The sequence below is a fragment of the Tyto alba genome, unplaced genomic scaffold, assembly GCF_018691265.1.
Source record: "Tyto alba isolate M040663 unplaced genomic scaffold, T.alba_DEE_v4.0 Super-Scaffold_20, whole genome shotgun sequence".
In the NCBI taxonomy this organism is placed as follows: domain Eukaryota; kingdom Metazoa; phylum Chordata; class Aves; order Strigiformes; family Tytonidae; genus Tyto; species Tyto alba.
This window is the reverse complement of record NW_024881283.1, coordinates 207,939-226,823: the sequence shown is the minus strand read 5'-3', so window position 1 is coordinate 226,823 and position 18,885 is coordinate 207,939. Positions and strand designations below refer to the sequence as shown.

At 51.4% G+C, this 18,885-nt stretch overlaps 2 protein-coding genes across 2 annotated transcripts; both read right to left on the bottom strand.

Moving 5' to 3' along the window:
- Positions 1-1,486: 1,486 nt before the first annotated feature.
- Positions 1,487-2,404, bottom strand: LOC122153526 (olfactory receptor 14C36-like). Its single transcript, XM_042793783.1, has one exon. It carries the CDS (start codon positions 2,402-2,404, stop codon positions 1,487-1,489), a length of 918 nt encoding a protein of 305 aa, XP_042649717.1.
- A 3,798-nt stretch (positions 2,405-6,202) lies between these two features.
- On the bottom strand, positions 6,203-7,162 carry LOC122153502 (olfactory receptor 14C36-like). The gene has a single exon (XM_042793533.1). It carries the CDS (start codon positions 7,160-7,162, stop codon positions 6,203-6,205), a length of 960 nt encoding a protein of 319 aa, XP_042649467.1.
- Positions 7,163-18,885: the final 11,723 nt, after the last annotated feature.

Below are 18,885 nucleotides of genomic sequence, written 5' to 3'. Positions count from 1 at the left end.
CAGAATCAGAATGGTTTGGGTTCGAGGGGACCTTTAGAGGTCACTTGGTCCAATCCCCCTGCAATGAGCAGGGACATCTTCAACTAGAGCTGGTTCATCAGAGCCCTGTCCAACCTGACCTCGAATTATTCCAGGCATGGGGCATCTATCATCATTCTGGACAATGTGTTCCAGGGTTTCACCAATCTCATTGTAAAAACTTTCTGCCTTATATCTAGTCTGAACCTGTTCTCTTTTAGTTCAATACACCTACACACAGGGCTCTTCGGAGACACGAGTCCTTCCCTTGCACACGCAGAGGCAGTGCACTGCAGGAGCCATAGTGTCTCTCAGAACTCCTGCTGCCACCCCCAGAGGCTGGGAGGCACCTCAGCCCTGCGGTGCTTGCCCTGCTCTGCACCCGTGGGAGATGCCCCAAGGCACGAGGAATGGACACAGGGACCGTGGTTCAGGGAAGCACAACCCAGTGCTGCATTCAGGGGGTTCCCCAGGGGATGTGACTCTCTACATGAAGTGACTTCAATTTACAGTCAGTGTCACAGGCCTTCATGGCACCCCCAGGAATAGCTGATGGATTTTGTGCTCACTCAGATTTATTTCACCACACACACATGATGTGCAGGTTTATGGTTTGTAAAATGCAAAGTTGAACTTCTGACATAATCATTTGGTGTCACTCTGTGGAAGGATAAACAACCTCTCTGTTCTGCAGTGAGAGACCTGTGCTGTAAATGGTGGTTGTTATTGTATGATCTGTGACAATTGTCCTGGGGCAACTTCCCCAGGGTGCCCAGCGCACATGGGCACAGGTTAGTCCCCACTTTGCTGTTCCTTCAGGTCTCTCACAGGAGCCTGGCTGTACAAGAACAGTGCTGTGTGCCCCTACCCTGCACACACAGAAACACGCTTCCACTCCTCACTGGTGATTTCTCTCCTGGGTTATTTCCTGGGCATGGTCTTGAAAGCAACTCTGGAAGAAGACCTAAGCCTTCATGCACTGCCCAGAGAAGATCCCCTTGTCTGATGGAAATGCTGTCATGAAGGCCAGCTCTGTCACAGAAGTGCCCACTGCCTGTCCCTACCTGCAGTTAAAGGACTTCCACACCGTGGGACGCTGACCACAGCACAAAACCACTCACATCTTAGACCAATACAAGGGCTGAGCTGGCAGGTCCAGAGAACGACTTGGAGGAAGGATCTCAAAGCATGTCTCTACAGTGTCCTTTATTTTGTTTAACCACAATGAGAGCATGGATACTCATTTACACAGACTCTGGTTCACACAAAAGATTGATAGATACTTAATGAGAACAGGAAAAAATAATGACACACTTTTTAGCAGAGAACATAATGTGAAGTAAAACAAAGAAAACAAAAAAAATCAATCCCAAAAGACCCAACTAGAAACTACAGACTGAGATCCTGTATGTAATCAGTTACATTTAGAGTTATCTACAGAAGACACATATTTTATTGTTTCTGAAATTCATCCTGTTACCAGTTTCCTCAGGGCATCCTTGATTTCCTGGTTCCTCATGCTGTAGATGAGGGGATTCATTGCTGGAGACACCACCGAGTACAGAAACGACACCACCAGGTCCAGGGATGGGGAAGAGATGGAGAGGGGCTTCAGGTAGGCAAAAAATGAAGTGCTGATAAAGAGGGAGACCACGGCCAGGTGAGGGAGGCATGTGGAAAAGGCTTTGTGCCGTCCCTGCTCAGAGGGGATCCTCAGCACGGCCCTGAAGATCTGCACATAGGAGAAAAGAATGAAAACAAAACACCCAAAAGCTAAACAGACACTAAGCACAATAATCACAACTTCCCTGAGGTGGGATCCTGAGCAGGAGAGCTTGAGGATATGGGGGATTTCACAGAAGAACTGGTCCACAGCATTGCCTCCACAGAGGGGTAGGGAAAATGTGTTGGCAGTGTGTAGGAGAGAATAAAGCAATGCAGTCCCCCAGGCAGCTGCTGCCATGTGGACACAAGCTCTGCTGCCCAGGAGGGTCCCGTAGTGCAGGGGTTGGCAGATGGCAACATAGCGGTCATAGGCCATGATAGTGAGAAGAGAAAACTCTACTGTTATCAAGAAGACAAAGAAAAAGAGCTGTGCAGCACATCCCAAGTAAGAGATGTCCCTGGTGTCCCAGAGGGAATTTACCATGGCTTTGGGGAGAGTGGTGGAGATGGAGCCCAGGTCGAGGAGGGAGAGGTTGAGGAGGAAGAAGTACATGGGGGTGTGGAGGTGGTGGTCGCAGGTGATGGCGGTGATGATGAGGCCGTTGCCCAGGAGGGCAGCCAGGTAGATGCCCAGGAAGAGCCAGAAGTGCAGGAGCTGCAGCTCCCGTCTGTCTGCAAATGCCAGGAGGAGAAATTCAGTAATGGAGCTGCTGTTGGACATGCGCTGCCTTAGGGCAAGAGGACCTGTCCAGGGAGGAAAAGCACACTGAGAAGTTAGGGCAGAATTCTTTGAGCAAATCTCTATGCATTAGTCAGTGCTCTGTCCCTTGTTCCTACCCAAACACACATTACTTCCCTCCTTGTTCGTCTCTCAAGCTAGATGTTTGGGTTGTGCAGGCTGAGTGAGTTTCCAGGATGAGTAGCCTTGGCCCATCAGCTCCAGAGCAGTCAGCCCTTCTCTACAGCAGAGGGTATGAGACAGAAAAGGTATGAAATCAACAGTTCATGTCAGCTGGACTGAGGCCCTGAGAAGGGATGACTTTGACCTTGAAAGGATTCCAATCTACCCCTGAGAGAGCAAACATGAACAAGAGGAGCTGCAAGATGAGCAAGCTTATCAACTGCAGTAAGAGAGCATAACAACTCTGAACCAATAAGAAAAGAGACATGTCGGAAAAACTGATAACCCCATACTTGGAGCTAGTTTTAGGTGGATAGAGATACCAGAAAGCTTGGAGCCTGAAATTTTGAACTTTTCATCTTACTACGTTTGCGTGATGAGCTTATGCATATTAACTTCTCCGCCCTGGCAAGAGCCAGGGTTCATTTCCATGAACATGCGATGTATGAACACATACATGAAGGGGCGTGTCAGTAGGTGAGCTGGAAAGTCTGTCCACCCTGTAGTAAAAGTATAAAGGAACAAAGGAGGAGAGTAATAAAGGCTTTTGGCTTTTGGCTTTTGGCTTCTGTGTTAACTTGCTTTAAAGAAGAATCTGTCTTATAGTTTTGTCCATTGCAACTGTAGTTTTGTCTGTCTCGACCATGAACAGGGAAAGGGTTTAAGACAAGCAGGCAAGCAGGGAGGATAGGGTAAAGATTTAAAGTGCCGGCACAAAATAACAAACAATTAAATTCACTAATTTACTGTTATCCCCACCCCAGTTCCTAATTCAGGTCACATGAAAGCTCATAATACCAAAATTTTGTTACTCAACTCAAGTCCATATATCCATATTCCATATCCAAAAACCAAAACCACAGTCAGTCAATACAGAATAAAACAGACACCAAATAACCAGAATTGTACTCAGGGCTAGCTACCTGATAGACCCAGCCCAGTCTGGGACATCTTCTCACGACTTACGGGTCTTTTACCCAGAAGACCAGTCCCAACACCAGAAAACACCAGAATACCAGAAAAATCTGAAATATGAAAGAATACATTATTGCTCAGGTGGTCCTTGTCTGCCCCTGCAACAATCTGGATGAGATGACGAGTCCCTCCAAGAGAAATCTCCAGGGGTACCCTAGGGAGTCATTTTCTCAACGAGTTGAGCAGCTGGTCAGAGACTGTCCCATCTGGGGTGACAAAATGAAGCTGAGAATTCAGTCTCAATAGCCGTAGTAGCCATTAAGCAGTATTCTTTATTTGACAAGTTGGACGCAGAGGGGATCATTCCTCCTAATATGCATGTCAATGAACTGGAGTTTATGATATTTATACACAATTAGCTTACATAGTCACGTAATTTCCAATAATTAATTATCATATTCATTACTCTTCTGAGAAATCATTATAATATGTTCCTGCCCACTTCCGCATGCACACTACAGTCTCTAGGTGGTCTTCTAGGACCCCTGGTGGTCGTTTACTTCATTCTCATCTTCATCACAGTGTCCTTTCTGTGAACTTGGTTCTGTCTTCCCTTTTCCCTTACAGCTGAGACCACAAAACCAGTTGTATCTGGTAGTTCTGCAAGCCTCAGCATCCTTCTACCATTATCTTGTTTTTCCTAGATAGGAGTGTACCTAAATCATGTAAGCAGACAGGCTCCATCTGTGGAGATGCTCAGAATGCAACCTGAAATGGTTCTCAGCAACCTGCTGTAGCTGCCCCTTCTTTGAGCAGTATTTGGACTAGGTGATGTCCAAAGGTCCCTTCCAACTCCAACTGTTTTGTGATCCTGTGATTCCGTAATGTCTGGCAGTGTTTCTGAGAACTTTTCTGTGGTATCCCCAAACCAGTTTGAGTCCTGGTGTCCATGGAGCGGAGCAGAGCATCCTTCTGAGGATGAACCCATTCACCATGTAACCCTGAGGATTTACTGAACCAGGGATTACAAATGCCAGCAAAGCCTCAGCATGCAGCAGTGTCTGCTGGCCACACCTCCACTGACCAGTCCCTCCCTCTACAGAAGTTTGGGTCAGAAGGGACCTCTGGACATCTCTAGCACCGCGGGCTGCACTGATCAAGGATAAGTTTACAGTTAGATGAGATTAGCCAGTCTTTCTCCTGTCCCAACTCTAATCATGATGAATATTTTCCCGGATTAACCTCTTTAGAAATGAGAGTTTAGAAAATCACAGTCACCTGGCCCAGTGCTGGCCCACTGTCACTGTGGGTTTGTTGTTTTTTTTTTTTTTTTTATTATTATCTTAACCTCATCTGAAATCATACCTCCTGCTTCTTGTCCTTGTGATCTCATGCCCTTTCCTCCCCCTCATGGTGCCTACCCAGATCATCCATCACACCGACTCAGAGCAATGCTAATCACAACCTACTCTCCAAGCATGACCTCACTGGGACCCCCTAGGGCCATGCAGGCAGGCTGTTGTGGTCAGCTCCACACAGGAGGACTATAGCACCAAGAGCCTGGGGGCACCACTCCTTCCTCAGCCACTTCACTGGCCTGCTGGAGCACCAGGACATCAAGGACTTGTGACTCAGCAACAACCAACAGACCCAGAGTCTGGACGTTGCCTTGATTTAGCTGAACATCATCATTTTTCCATTGGAGGCCGTTGCCCAGCCCAGGTCACCTCCCTTCTGATCTCCCCCCATCCTTACTCTGCTCTGGGCAGCCTCTCCTGGCCCCCTCCTTGTGCTCTCCATATGGCCCCAGGATCTGTAGAGATCACTGCTTCAAACCCCCTCCCAAAGGGTCTGTGGAGGTGGCAGTGCTTGAAGGGAGGGACTATGGTGAATTTCCAAGGGGAGCAGGGGTGTTTGGCTGTGCCTGAGGGTGAGATGAATCACTCTGCAGCCTCCTTTCCTTGTGCCTGCTGCGTCCCGATGGCCTCCTCTGGGATTGCAGAGTCCTTGTTTTCCTGAAGATACCTGGATTTAGCGCTTTCCCTTTGAGTGACTCCCAACCTTGGGTGATCTCACAATTTATGGGGCTCCAGTCCCTGCCCGCCCCAGGCACCTGTTGTCCATGGAGATACCCCGTGCTCTTCAGGCAGCTCCAGGCTCCCCTCCTTAAGGACTTCATCTGCATGTCACTTGTGGGACAACCATGGGAATGCAATTCAGTGACCATTCACCATCTCCAGTGTCACTAGACATCAAATAGTTACTCTTAAATCCCACCCTTGGCCTCTAACAGGCCATACCATGACATTGACCTCTTGGTTCCTGAATCCATGGGGAACAGGCTCTCTGGGGGAGCAGTTGCTCGTGCCTATTCCTGGCACCAGCTTTGGAAGAAGAGCCCAACTTTACAGCAGTGCACTGGGGAGATCCCATTTTATTATAGAAATCCTATGGGGGCGTTGGCTCTTACCCAGTGTTAGACATACTTTATACAGGCTCCAGGAGACAGAGCAGAGTCATATCTCAGTACAAGAGAGTTGAGTCTAAACTTTTCTGTAGGAACAAAATAACTACAGATTACCAAAAATTATAATGATAACATTATGATGTTGGAAATGAGAACATAAACACTGATCATAAATCAAATGGTGAAAATGATAACATTAAAAAACCCCACAGGCCTGAAATGGGATACCCTGTGAGTCACTTGCGAAGAGAGAAGGGAAGTTTATCAGTATTGAGAAACAGCTGTGAAATTGTTTTCCTAATGGCAACCTTGATCTCTTTGTTCCTCATGCTGTAGATGAGGGGGTTCAACACTGGGGGCACCACCACATACAGAACAGCCACCACCAGATCCTGTGATTGGGAAGAAATGGATGGGGGCTTCAGGTAAGCAAACATGCCAGTGCTGAGGAACAGGGAGACCACAGCCAGGTGAGGGAGGCACGTGGAAAAGGCTTTGTGCCGTCCCTGCTCAGAGGGGATCCTCAGCACGGCCCTGAAGATCTGCACATAGGACAGAACAATGAAAACAAAACACCCCAGAAATACACAGATACTAGCCACAATAAGTCCGGCCTCCCTGAGGTAGGCGCCTGAGCAGGAGAACTTGAGAATCTGGGGAATTTCACAGAAAAACTGGTTTATGGCATTGCCGTGGCAGAATGGTAGTGAGAATGTGTTGGCAGTGTGCAGCAGAGCATTGAGGAACCCACCACCCCAGGCAGCTGCTGCCATGTGGACACAAGCTCTGCTGCCCAGGAGGGTCCCGTAGTGCAGGGGTTGGCAGATGGCAATGTAGCGGTCATAGGCCATGATGGTGAGAAGAGAAAACTCTGCTGACATCAGAAGAAAAAAGAAAAAGACCTGGGCAGCACAGCCTTGGTAGGAGATGGCCCTGGTGTCCCAGAGCAAACTGGTCATGGCTTTAGGGACAGTGGTGGAGATGGAGCCCAGGTCGAGGAGGGAGAGGTTGAGGAGGAAGAAGTACATGGGGGTGTGGAGGTGGTGGTCGCAGGTGATGGCGGTGATGATGAGGCCGTTGCCCAGGAGGGCAGCCAGGTAGATGCCCAGGAAGAGCCAGAAGTGCAGGAGCTGCAGCTCCCGTCTGTCTGCAAATGCCAGGAGGAGAAATTCAGTAATGGAGCTGCTGTTGGACATGCGCTGCCTTAGGGCAAGAGGACCTGTCCAGGGAGGAAAAGCACACTGAGAAGTTAGGGCAGAATTCTTTGAGCAAATCTCTATGCATTAGTCAGTGCTCTGTCCCTTGTTCCTACCCAAACACACATTACTTCCCTCCTTGTTCGTCTCTCAAGCTAGATGTTTGGGTTGTGCAGGCTGAGTGAGTTTCCAGGATGAGTAGCCTTGGCCCATCAGCTCCAGAGCAGTCAGCCCTTCTCTACAGCAGAGGGTATGAGACAGAAAAGGTATGAAATCAACAGTTCATGTCAGCTATAATTCACTCGTAATGCAGAAGGGCTCTTCAGCATCTTCCAGGAGGACAACCCCAGAGAGACTGTTGGCTGTGCCACAGCTGCAGTGAGCAGACAGAGCCAGCTCATTCCCCGGCCCCAAGCACTGTGTTGCCCTGAGCCCTCCGGGTTAGGATGGGCTGGGGCACTTTGCTCCCCTGGACACATCTACAGGGCAAGACCCAATCTTTCATTGTCTGAGCTGCAGCTGAAACCCTCCTCCCCAGAGGGATTGAGGGCAAGAACAAGGGCAGCACAGACAGGAGGGGAAATGCAGAGACATGCCCCAGTGCTGCTGCTGAGGGAGGAAGAACAGGGGGAGAGAGACAGGTACTGGGGGGTTTAAACTCATCAAGGGTCGGGATACCATCGGGGTGACACAGCCTGGGAACATTTGGCCTTGGGGCAGAAGCTGTGCTGGGTGGAAGAGGAGAGTGGGGAAGGATTCTGTACTGCACGGGATGTCAGGGAGATGCCAGAATCCCCCCCTCCCTCAACATTTCTGGGAACAGCTCCCTCTCCCTCCCTGCCCATGTCTCTGCTGCCTGGAGATGTCCCTACCAGGGGCTGCTTCTCTGTCACCGTGTCTTCTCCCAGTCAGTGCCCACAGCCCCCATCCCACCCGCAGCATGCTCAGCTCTGCCCTACAGACACCTCCTGGCAGCACGACATTGTCTAAGGATAGCTTGGTGTTTGGAGGTCCTAATATACATCTAAGATCAAACCCGAGGGTGAATTTGATGCTGATCTGTAGGATTAAGTGGGGAAGGCTGTGTTCCTTGCTGAACTATTGATCTCTCAGTGCAATGCTTTAGGGGTCTTGGTCTCATGCAAAAATGAAAACTCCATTACCATCTCTGCCTCATCATCAAAGCAGAAACTGAAACCACAGGCTCTAGAAAGTGACTTTGCTTCAGGTAGCCCCCGCCTTGTCCTTCCCATTGAAATATCCCCCAGGTAATATCCTGAAGGTGTTCTGGAGCTGTGAGCAGCCCTGATCCACGCATCAGCCTCTTGAGAGCAGAAGGACCCTGCCCTGTCCTACTGGGGGTCTCTCCTTCCCCTCCCAGCTTCTCCCCACAGCGCCATGGGGAGCTCCCCGGGCAGGCTGAGTGCTGACCCTGGCAGGCAGCAGAGTCCCTGCCCCAGCACACAGCCCCCTGGGGTGCAGGGACCCTGCTGGGAAGAACAGCCCTGGGCACCCCTGCCTGCACACCCGGCTGCACACCCCTGCAGCCGGCCCCAGGAAAAGGGAGATGGGATGCCCTGTCCCTCTGAGGGTGCAGCAGGGAATCCCTGCTCTGCACCATGTCCTTCTCCACACAAAAGAAACCCTGAGAGCCATCCTGCCAGATCCTATCTGCTCTGGGATGGGCCAGCTCTAAGAGACCCTCCAGGACTCTCAGGTACATTGCCCTGCACCCACAGACTTACCGAGTCAAGGGCTGTGAAGATTTCTCCTGCAGTGAGCTCTCAGCATCCTCCCACTCCACGCTGCCTGGAACCTCTCCCTGCCTTGCTGCTCTGCCCTGGGTGCCTGCAGGCAGTGCCCCCAGCCCTGCTGCGCTTTGCAGAGGAGCTGCTCCTGGGCAGAGCTGTCTCTCACAAGCACTTCTCAGTGGCCAGGAGCTCCCTCCGGCCCAGGAGCCCGGCCCAGCTCAGCAGCAGGGGACCAGCCCAAGGCGGCACTTTCTCTGTCCCCTCTGGGCTCCCTCCGGGTGTCCCTGGGGCTCCAGGGGAACTGCTGTGAACCAGGCTGAAGGAATCGCTGATGTTCCCTCCCTCAGCTGGGGAGAAACACTTATTTCTAGCAGTGTCATTTCTCGTCAGGATAGGCTTATGTATAAGATTCATCTTTTCTTGTCTTAATATCCGACAGGACTTGCAGACAGTGACAAGGAGGGATTTCTTTTACTCCTGCTGAGGAAGTGATTCAGCTGAGTCTGTTGAGGCATCTCACTCTAGACTTGTGGTCCTGGGCCTAGAAGGGGATTCAGCTCCCTCTCATGACTGTCACAAACCCACAGACCTGGGGTTCCTCTCTCCTCAGTTCAGGTGTGCACAAAATAGGCACCTGCATGTGAGCTGCCTGTCTCATCTGCCCTGCTAATTAATGGAGATTGAGGCCAGCAGTGAGCTCCTTAGAAAAATACCTGGTGACATTTGGGGTGCCCGAGGTGGTCCAAGATATGTGCAAGTAGCTGCAAGCTCTAACAGAGCAGCCCTGACAGACGGGGCAGCATCTGGGGGCAGCATCCTGGAGCCTGGTTGTGAGTTCCTTTGCCCAACAGCAGATGCCCACATTTAGGATGACTGAACGTTTCCCTACTCCGTATGTTCATGGCAGCCTACAGAGATATTTATCTGACCAAATGGAATCATGTACCCTAGGAAGATCTAAGCCTTTCCTTCCTTTTGTCATTAGCTGAGTTTCCCACCTGTCCTTTGAATATAATGGCAGTTTTCTCATGTACATCCCTTCAGTGCTTAACCTATTTTAGTGCAGATTAATCTCAGTTTAATATCCAAATACAGGATATGCAAATACAGGCCAGTAGTGCTACATGAGATACTGGGACTTTCCAGCACAACTGCGTGTCGCTGACATGGACAGCACAGGCCCTCTGCAGGGACCTCCCCCCATTCAGCCTGGTCGTGCTACAGGCACCGTGCTGGGCACCGCGGACAGATTCAGTGCCCCTGGGCCAGCCCCCGCATCCCACTGCAGTGAGGCAAGGGCTGGCCGTTCCCTGTCACGCAGGTGCAGGGCAGGGCGTGAATACAGAGCACATCACACCGGGGTCTCACTCGTGTGCCTTCACTTTCAAACTCTGATGATTCTTCTCTCCCCCATCATTAACCACCCCCTCAATGTTACCATTCCCTCTTTCCTCCTCCTCCTGCTCCTTAATTTCTCTTTCACTATCCTAATACCCTCCAAAAAGAATAGCCTAGCCTGTTAATGCTTTCCCCATTGGCCATGCATTTCTTTTTTTGTACCCTCTTTTAGTATTGCTGACATGGCTGCTGTAGCATTTTGCTCCTTGGGCGGCAACCCCTTTAAACACAAAATTCTCTTTCATTACCTGTAGTGTCTTTCAACTCCTCATATTGTTGTCTTGTTTGAGGATTGGCCCATGAGCCTGAAATGCTGAAATGTTGAAGTTTCAGTCCTTAGGTACCTTGGCACAGTTTCCTATTTGGCCAACAGAAATCTCCTGAAGATTTACAAGGAGGAGGGTTTTGCAAGGAGAAGGGGGCAAGGTCCACACCAGGAGCAGAATAACCCCTTGCTCCAGGACAGGCTTTAACAGGACTGGCTGAGGAGCGGCCTTGAGGAGTTGGTCATGGGAGGAGTTATGATGGATGCTATATGCACCAGTGGGCTTCCCCTTTCAGTGGGTGGATGGAGAAACTGGAGAAGGTCCAGAGGAAGTCTGTCGTGATGGGGTTTTGGCTCTGAAGCACATGAGATATATGGAAAGGCTGAGGGAACGGAGCCTCTTCAGCCTGCTGAAGGAGAGGCACAGGGCACTCTAAAAGCAAGTGATGCCTACCTGAATAGATCATGGTGGAGCCAAACTCTTCTCTGGTGGAAGACGGTATGGCAGAGGCAACTGCCACAAAGTACCTCTTGAGAGCTTCACCCTGGGCAGCAGGAAAATCTGACTAGCAGGCTGGTGCTGCAGTGCAGCAGGACACCCAGAGACTCTCTGTGATCTCCATCTCTGGAGGCTTTCAGGGTTCAGCTCCACCAGGAGCTGAGGGTCTCTACAGCATAAGCTCTTGGGACAATGCAGGGTGCGACTGCCCTGTGCTCAGGAAGTCTCTCGTCCTGCCTTTGGTTCCAGGTAGGGCCAGCTCTGAGGTCAAGAGCCGGTTGCTCAACTGTTGTGGTTTGAGCTCAGAGGGTATCTGGGCACCACACAGCCGCTCACTCCGTCCCTTCCTTCCCAGCAATGAGAAGGGACAAATAAGCCAGGCTTGGGCTTTGAGATAGGACCAGGAGGGGCAAATCACCCATAATGATCATGGCAAAAGACAGACTCGTTAGGGGAAGAAAAAGAGAACATACATTTATTACAGACACTAACAACAACACTTAGCAGAATAAGACAGTGAGAAGCATTGCCCCATCTTGAGAACACCTTCCCCCCACCCCTCTCTTCTTCCCGGGCTCAGCTCTGCTCCCAATATCTCTACCTCCTCCCCCAGCGGCATAGGGGCAGGGAATGGGGGGTGCAGGCAGTGCTGCCACTGCTTCCATCTTCGGTGGGGGGAACTTCTGGAACTTGTTCCCCTGCTCCAGCGTGGTCCCCCTCTCACAGCAGACAGTCCTCCACAAACTTTTTCCGACGTGACTCCCTCCTACTGGCTGCAGTGTTTCCCTACGCTTCTCCAGTGTGGGGCACCAACTTTCTCCAACTGGAGTCTCTCCCATGGGCTGCAGCCCTTCCCAAGCTGCTCTGGCGTGGGGCACCCCCACATACTGAAATCCTCCCAGTGCTGAACATCTTTTCTTCTCTTAGTAACAGGCTGGGCTTCCAGACAGTGACAGGGAGGGATCTCCTTTACCTGTGTTGCGGAAGTGATTGAAGGCTCAGAGCTCTTCTCAGGGCAGTGTTTTGTGGGGATGTGCAATGCCAAGGGCAGGACTGTGGTTCAACACCTGCCAGGTTCTTGGGTGGAGACAAGGGGGCCATGAGGCCCCAGTGCTGTAAGGATTAGGTGTCTCCTGGTAGGCCTTGGTGACACAGCCAACAGCCAGAGCCAACAGGAGGAAGAGCTCAGCTCTGCTTGGGGCTTTTAACCTTGTCAGCTCCCTTGGCCATCTCCACCACAGGCTCTCCTATGATGGCCTACACCTGTACTTGATTTCTTGAAGGCTCCGGACATCCACCGTGCTTACCAGCCTTGCTCTCACTTGACCATCTTCATACCCTTACTGATATCTCTCCATCTTCACGGGCTGTTGGTTGGAATGCAAAGCTTTGGCTAATCCAGACTCTTTCTGGGTGGCCTATTGTACTGCACTTGGAGAGACTCTTGATGTAATTCAACATAACACAAAATCCTCATGTCCAGTCTCAACTTCCAAAGCTTCACTTTGTGTCATTCTTCCTTTCTCATGTTGTTTCTCAATTTAGGGAAAAACCTCCACCATCTCTGAAACCACACTTCATCCAGTCTCAGGATAGTCTGGGTGGCCATGCTCATCCTAGTGCAGACCTGTATGCAGGTGGCCTTGTTTGTGGCCAGCATGCACCGCTGTCTTGTATGGTGTCCTCGTAGTGCCCAGGCCCTTCTCCTCAGGATCCCTGCACAGCTACTCAGGTCCAAGCCTGCCCTGATAAATGAGGAGATTATTCTTCCTCCTAATGCAGGACTGGACACTTCTCCTCGTAAACTTCCAGAGGTTTCTGTTGGCTGGAATCCCAGAGTTTCTCAGGTTTCCTTGGGCTGAAGGTCCATTTGGTCAGCTGTTAGTGCCTCTGTGCAGATAGCTCACCTTGATGGTGGTGGTGTCTCTCACGTAATAACAGCCTGAGGAGTTGTAGTTGTATAGAGATTGAAACAATAAGGATCTCTCCAGAAGCTGGTTTTAGGTCCTCCAGCTGTCTGGGACCTGGATCCAGTATTCCCTTGTCCCCACAGTTCCTCCACGCACAGACAAGCACATGCACACGCAAATGACTCTCTCCAGCACAGCATCACAGAACCGCTGAGCCTGGAATGCAGTCAGCTTCCACCTCCTCTGTCCTTCCTCTTCATGTTTGTTTTCTGTCAGGAGCTCCTTTTTCATCCATGCCATCCTCCTGCCACCTTTTCTTGACTTCCAGCATGTCCGTGTGGACTGTTCTGGAGTGCAAAGAGGAGATCATTAACCATCAAACAGCTCTCTGCACCCCTTTCCTCTTCAGGGCTGTATCCCATGGGATTCTTCCAAGCAGGTCCTTCAGCAGGTCAAAGCCTGCTCTCCTGACGTCCTGCCCCTTGCTTTCTTCCCTTCTCTCAGCATCCTACACTCTACTTTCTCACCCTTGATTGTTACAGCCCTGAGCAGCTCTTCCTTGTTTGCAAGTATCAAGTCCTGCTGCAGGGCCCCTCACCTCACTGGCTCCTCAGTCACCCTTGTCAGGAAGATGGCACCAGTGAGCTCCAAAATCCTCCTGGGTGGCTTGCACCTCTTCAGCAGAGGCAGTTGGGACAGTTTCAGTCTGCCATGAGGTCCAGGGCCTGCAGACATGAAGCTCCTTCCAATTGTCTGAAGAAGGCCTCATCTACCTGATCAAGAGGTCTGGAGCAGAAATCCACCCATCCTCCCACAGTGCTGCCCATGTTGTTCTGCCCTCTGATCCTGGCCTATCAGCTCTCAGCTAACTCACTGTTAGTCCCCAGGCAGAGCTCCATGCATTCCTGCTGCTCTCTCACACCAAGGACAACCTCCCCTCCAGATCCAGACCTGTGGCCTTATCAGTACCTGACTGCAAGACCCCACATTTTCTCCAGGTGCTGCTTTGGGCCACTTTCTCCCTTGAAGCAACCAACTCACAGATCCTCTGGGCTCACCAGGGTCTAGTCCAGACGTAGGGTCTCTAAATACCTGGCTCCCAGGACTCTCCTACTTGCTGGTTAATCTGGTTTGATGTACACTAGTGGTTCCACCCACTGACATACCCACCAACATGACACATGCACACAGCCTGATCTCTCCAGTTGCTGGCCCACCAGGTGCATGAGCCCCTTTGACTCGTGCTTCCCACTCCAGGGATGGGCCCTTGGACCTCTATCTGTACCAAGAGCAGACATCTCCTCACCCCAGAAAGTTGTGGTGGATGGAATTTCATAGAAGACAGGACAGACTGGAGTCATTCAGTTCCATGGTAGCAACTAAACCAGTATACTGAGCAGCCACACGTGACCAGCTCCTTTCATCTCCATTTTCCCCCTGTTTTCTGATTCTTCTTTCTCCCCAAACCACCTTGGTCCTTCCCTTTCCCTGCATTTGGTTCTTTCCTAGGCATGCCACAGCAAGTCTGGCACAATCCCCAGTGCTCTCTCCGGCATCCCATAAGGACTCTCAGACCCCCAGAGGCAGAAACCCCCACCCTCAGTCTGGCAAGGTCACCCTGGGAGGCTCCTCCGATTGACCCACTTGTTAATGTCACACCCAGATATTTTGGACCTCTCTGTGAACGAGTATTTTTCACTTTGGGTTTTAAATTGTTTCTCTGAAAACAGGGTGATTCCTGTCCTAAGAAATGGAAATTATTTTTGTTTGTGGAAGTGCTTGCAGATTAGGTCAGATAAACATGTCCATGTGGGGTAATAGGTGAAAAGGAGCACAGTTTGTCTGACCATGAACCCAGTCCTGATGACATCGACTCCACGAGGCATTTAGCTGGCACTGATAACACATGAGAAGGACCATAACATAGCATCTACCCTGATCACCTGGTAAGTCCTCTTCAGTCCCGTCCACCTCTGTTTCTGTTATCCCTCCCTCAAAGGCTGTGTCACTACACAAGCCCCAATGAAAAATATTTTAAAGAGTCAGAAGTGCAAGCCAGGCCGACAATAACCATTTTTCAATGGTTAAAACTCGCTGAATATTTCAAGCAGCAGTCATACCCTGAGATTAAAGACACCCTGGAGTATTTGAGGGCACATCATAGGAAGGATGAGCAGGCACCTGTATTGGGCTTACGTGGCAAGGTTTTTTGGTAGCGGCGGGGAGAGGGGCATGCAGGGGTGACTTCTGTGAGAAGATGCCAGAAGCTGCCCCATCATGTCAGATGTGGGGTGCATGGGGTGAGCTGAATCCTGCTTGAGCCCAAGGGCTTCCAGCTCTGGATGAGATGCCCTACATTGCCTCAGCTGAATTCCTGCCCTGCACAGGGGAAACAAATTGCTTCTTTATCCCTCCCTATGCATCCTTTTTTGGTTTTGACAGGAAAATTAGATTTTCCAGACAGACGCATTGACAGCTTTATCAGGCCAGACCATGTTGTAATCAGTCTCTCTCCACTGTTGGGAGAGGTACATTGGTGATTACTTCAGCTGACTTCAGAGAACATTCCCCAGGGGTGGCCCCGCTGCCTTTCGGGAGCTGTCAGCCCTCGAGCACCAGGGATCTCTCGAGGGACAGCAGCGGGTAGAGAAAGTGGTGCCTTGGGCTGGGCCGGGCTCCGGGGGCAGGAGGAGCTGATGGCAAGCGGGAAGCACTGGAGAGAGACAGCTCTGCCCGGGAGCAGCATCTCTGCGGAGCACGGCAGGGCTGAGGGCACTGCCCACGGGTGACAAGGGGAGAGGAGAGAAGTGAGAGGGATGTAAGACAGTGTGGAGTGGGAGGATGCTGAGAGTTCACTGGGGGACAAATCATCACAGCTCCTAACACGGTAAGTCTCTGGCTGCAGGTGGGTACTGGTAGAGTCTCTGGGAGGGTCCTTCTAGAGCTGGCACATGCCAGGGCTGATGCTCTCTGGAGCAGTGATTATCTGCCGAACAGTCGGGGGGACGGGGCATGTCATCTCCCTTTTCCTGGGCACTGGCTGCAGGAGCGTGAAGCTGGGTGTGCAGCCAGGGGCACCCCGGGCTGTCCTTCATCACAATCACCCCTGGTAGGGCAGGGTCATTGTGCTGTTGAGGGGGTGAGGCGTGGGTCAGGGCTGCCCACAGCTCCTGCTGACAGCCTGGACAGCTCTGGGGGGGAAACTTGCAAGAGAGAAAAAAGGGAGGCTTCACCTGCAAGGGAAGGAGCCTGTGCTTTCAGTTTGCTACTCTGGGTTGGCTGGGTGAGCAGTGAGAGATGGGAATGACTCTCACTGGTTTGGAGAAGGTACTGACAATGCAGATCTGTTTCACTGAGAGGTGAATGAGTCTGGGAGCATCAGAGCAATCCCCCACAGCTTACAGATCACCAGCACACCAGAAGCAGGCTTGGCAGGTTTTCTCTGCCATTCCTACCTGAATTTTGAAGCACAGAGAAGGTCCTGGGCAGTGCCCTGCCCCAGGAGGTGTCTGCAGGGCAGAGCTGAGCACAGCAGCAGCTGGGATGGGGTCTGTGAATGCAGGAAGATGGGAACTGAGAAACCAGGCTGCCAGCAGGCACAGCTCCAGGCAGCAGAGACGTGGGCAGGGAGTGAGATTTTTAACAGAAATCCTGTTTCAGGGGATCTACTAGCACCTCCAGTGCATGCCTCTGCAATGCAGGTCCCTTCCTCTGATGTTGGAAAATGGGTGAAGAAAAAACAGTTGTTTAGGTTAGCGTAAGAACTTAAGCAATCAGCCAAACACCTGCAACACGTTGTCTATCACACAGAGGTCCTTCAGCTAGGCAACTGTGATAAACACCTCCTGGGGAATGCCTAAATGGAGAGGCTCTGTGTGTAAATTGGGAGACTCCTAATGAGAAGCCCTTGTCCTTGGAGATTAAGATGCTCTGAAAAAGAATGAACTAGCTGAAGCTAGGTTGGAGATAAGAAGTGCATACATAAACCAATGAAGTCCAATTCCAATATGTAGGAAATGTTCAAGAAGGGCTCCTCTCCAAACACCACCACAGACTGCTAGAGACCACCAATGACCACCATGGAAGCCCCTCGGGGACCTAAACTTCATGCCTAATAACTATGTATATAAGATCATGAGTTTTAGGAAATTTGATGAATATGTATGTAACAGAGGGATATAAGCTTGGCTACTGTAATGTAGAGTGGACATGTCAGGTGGAATGATTCCCTCATGTCCCCAGCCACATAAAGTAATGCCTGCTCGTTAATGCTAAACCCAGCATGAAGGAGTTTTCATTCCTGATTTCTGTGACACTGACATCTCTCCCCTTCTCTCTCCCACCCAGCAGAGCCTCTGCCCTCACAGCCATGGAGTCCAGGCCACCAGCAGCCTCCTCACCCCCCTGAGCGCCAAGAAGAGGTGAAGGGCATCTCTCCTGCCCCGTGCCCGTGCAGCACAGGGGCTGAGGGTGACTGCCCTGTGGTGTCACCGGCTGGGAGGTGGCGGGCAGAGCTGGGACAGGGGAAGGCTGTCCCGAGTGCCTGGCTGTCTCTCTGCTGGCCTCTCCCAGCTGGGCCATTCAGGCGCATGTCTGCTCATCTCTCCTCACGCCTGTGCCGCTCCTGCTGTGGCTGTCAGGCACTCTGGGGGTGGGAGGTTCAGCTGAAGGGTCAGCGCGGAGCTCGTGGGCCCTCCCAAGCAGATGTGTCGGTGGGAACCCGGTGTCCCAGATCTCCTCGAAGCTGTGGGGCTCTGGGCCGTGCAGCCCGTGCGGGTGGGGACTGAGCTGACTTCAGGAGATGCCACCATGAGGACACTTGGTGACTCCTTGGGGTGTCCTCCCAAGCTGGGAGCCGCCCTGCAGACAGAAATCTCTCCCCCAGCATTTGTGTGTAAAACGCATTGGAGAAGCCCTGAGATGCTACAAGAAGGAAAATGTTACTTTGTTGGAAAAATGAACTCTGTGTCCTTGGCAAGGAGTGGGGTGCTGAGACTTTGCTAAAGTACTGGGAGACAGGGTGAAATATTTAGTGATCTGCAGTGGATCCCTCTGCTCTCAGCGGGGTCTGATTGCTTCTCTGGGTACCTCAAGAGTTCAATCCCCCTCCATTTCAAGGGGCAGACACAGGGCAGCTGGGAACAAGACAAACGGACAGACCAGCTTGCCTGTCCCTGTGCTAAGCCACGGAAAATTCTTTTGCCTCCCAGGACTTGTGGCTGCTCAGCCTGAGTGCAGCAGAGATGCTCAGCATTTCTGATTTCACAGAAGAGTCCTCAGAGGAGATGGGGCTGGAGTGGGTTGGTGCGGTAGAAAGGAATAACTTTATGAAAGAAACAACACCAAAAAAAAAGCCTGACGCAGTCAAGTTTGCTTGGGATTGGGGGTGGAGATGCTGACAAGCCCTTTGACGTTGACAGGGAAGTCACCTGAGAAAATCTATCAGATCTGGTCCCTACGTACCCCCTGCTCCCAAACAGAGCCTGGCCTAGAGCATGTCCAACATATCTGGAGGCCCATGGGCCCTGCTCTTCACAGAACCCCCAGCCAGCACAAACCAGAGCAACAGCCAGGGAGCTGCACAAAGGTCATGCCAAGCAGGAGAAAGGGAGGGGGGTGTGGGTGAGGGAGCATGAATATTTGAGGGATGTCTTTGGTTTTGCACAGAGAAGTCTGTCCTCACTTATCACTGTCTTTTCCTTCTGGTACAGACCCCTGGGTTCATAGGGAGACCATGTCCAACAGCAGCTCCATCACCCAGTTCATCCTCCTGGCATTTGCAGACAGACGGGAGCTGCAGCTCCTGCACTTCTGGCTCTTCCTGGGCATCTACCTGGCTGCCCTCCTGGGCAACGGCCTCATCATCACCGCCATCGCCTGCAACCACCACCTCCACACCC

What these genes read in the sequence shown, in the direction of transcription:
- LOC122153526 (XM_042793783.1), bottom strand. Translation starts at nt 2,404, where the DNA reads ATGTCCAACAGCAGCTCCATTACTGAATTTCTCCTCCTGGCATTTGCA.
- LOC122153502 (XM_042793533.1), bottom strand. Translation starts at nt 7,162, where the DNA reads ATGTCCAACAGCAGCTCCATTACTGAATTTCTCCTCCTGGCATTTGCA.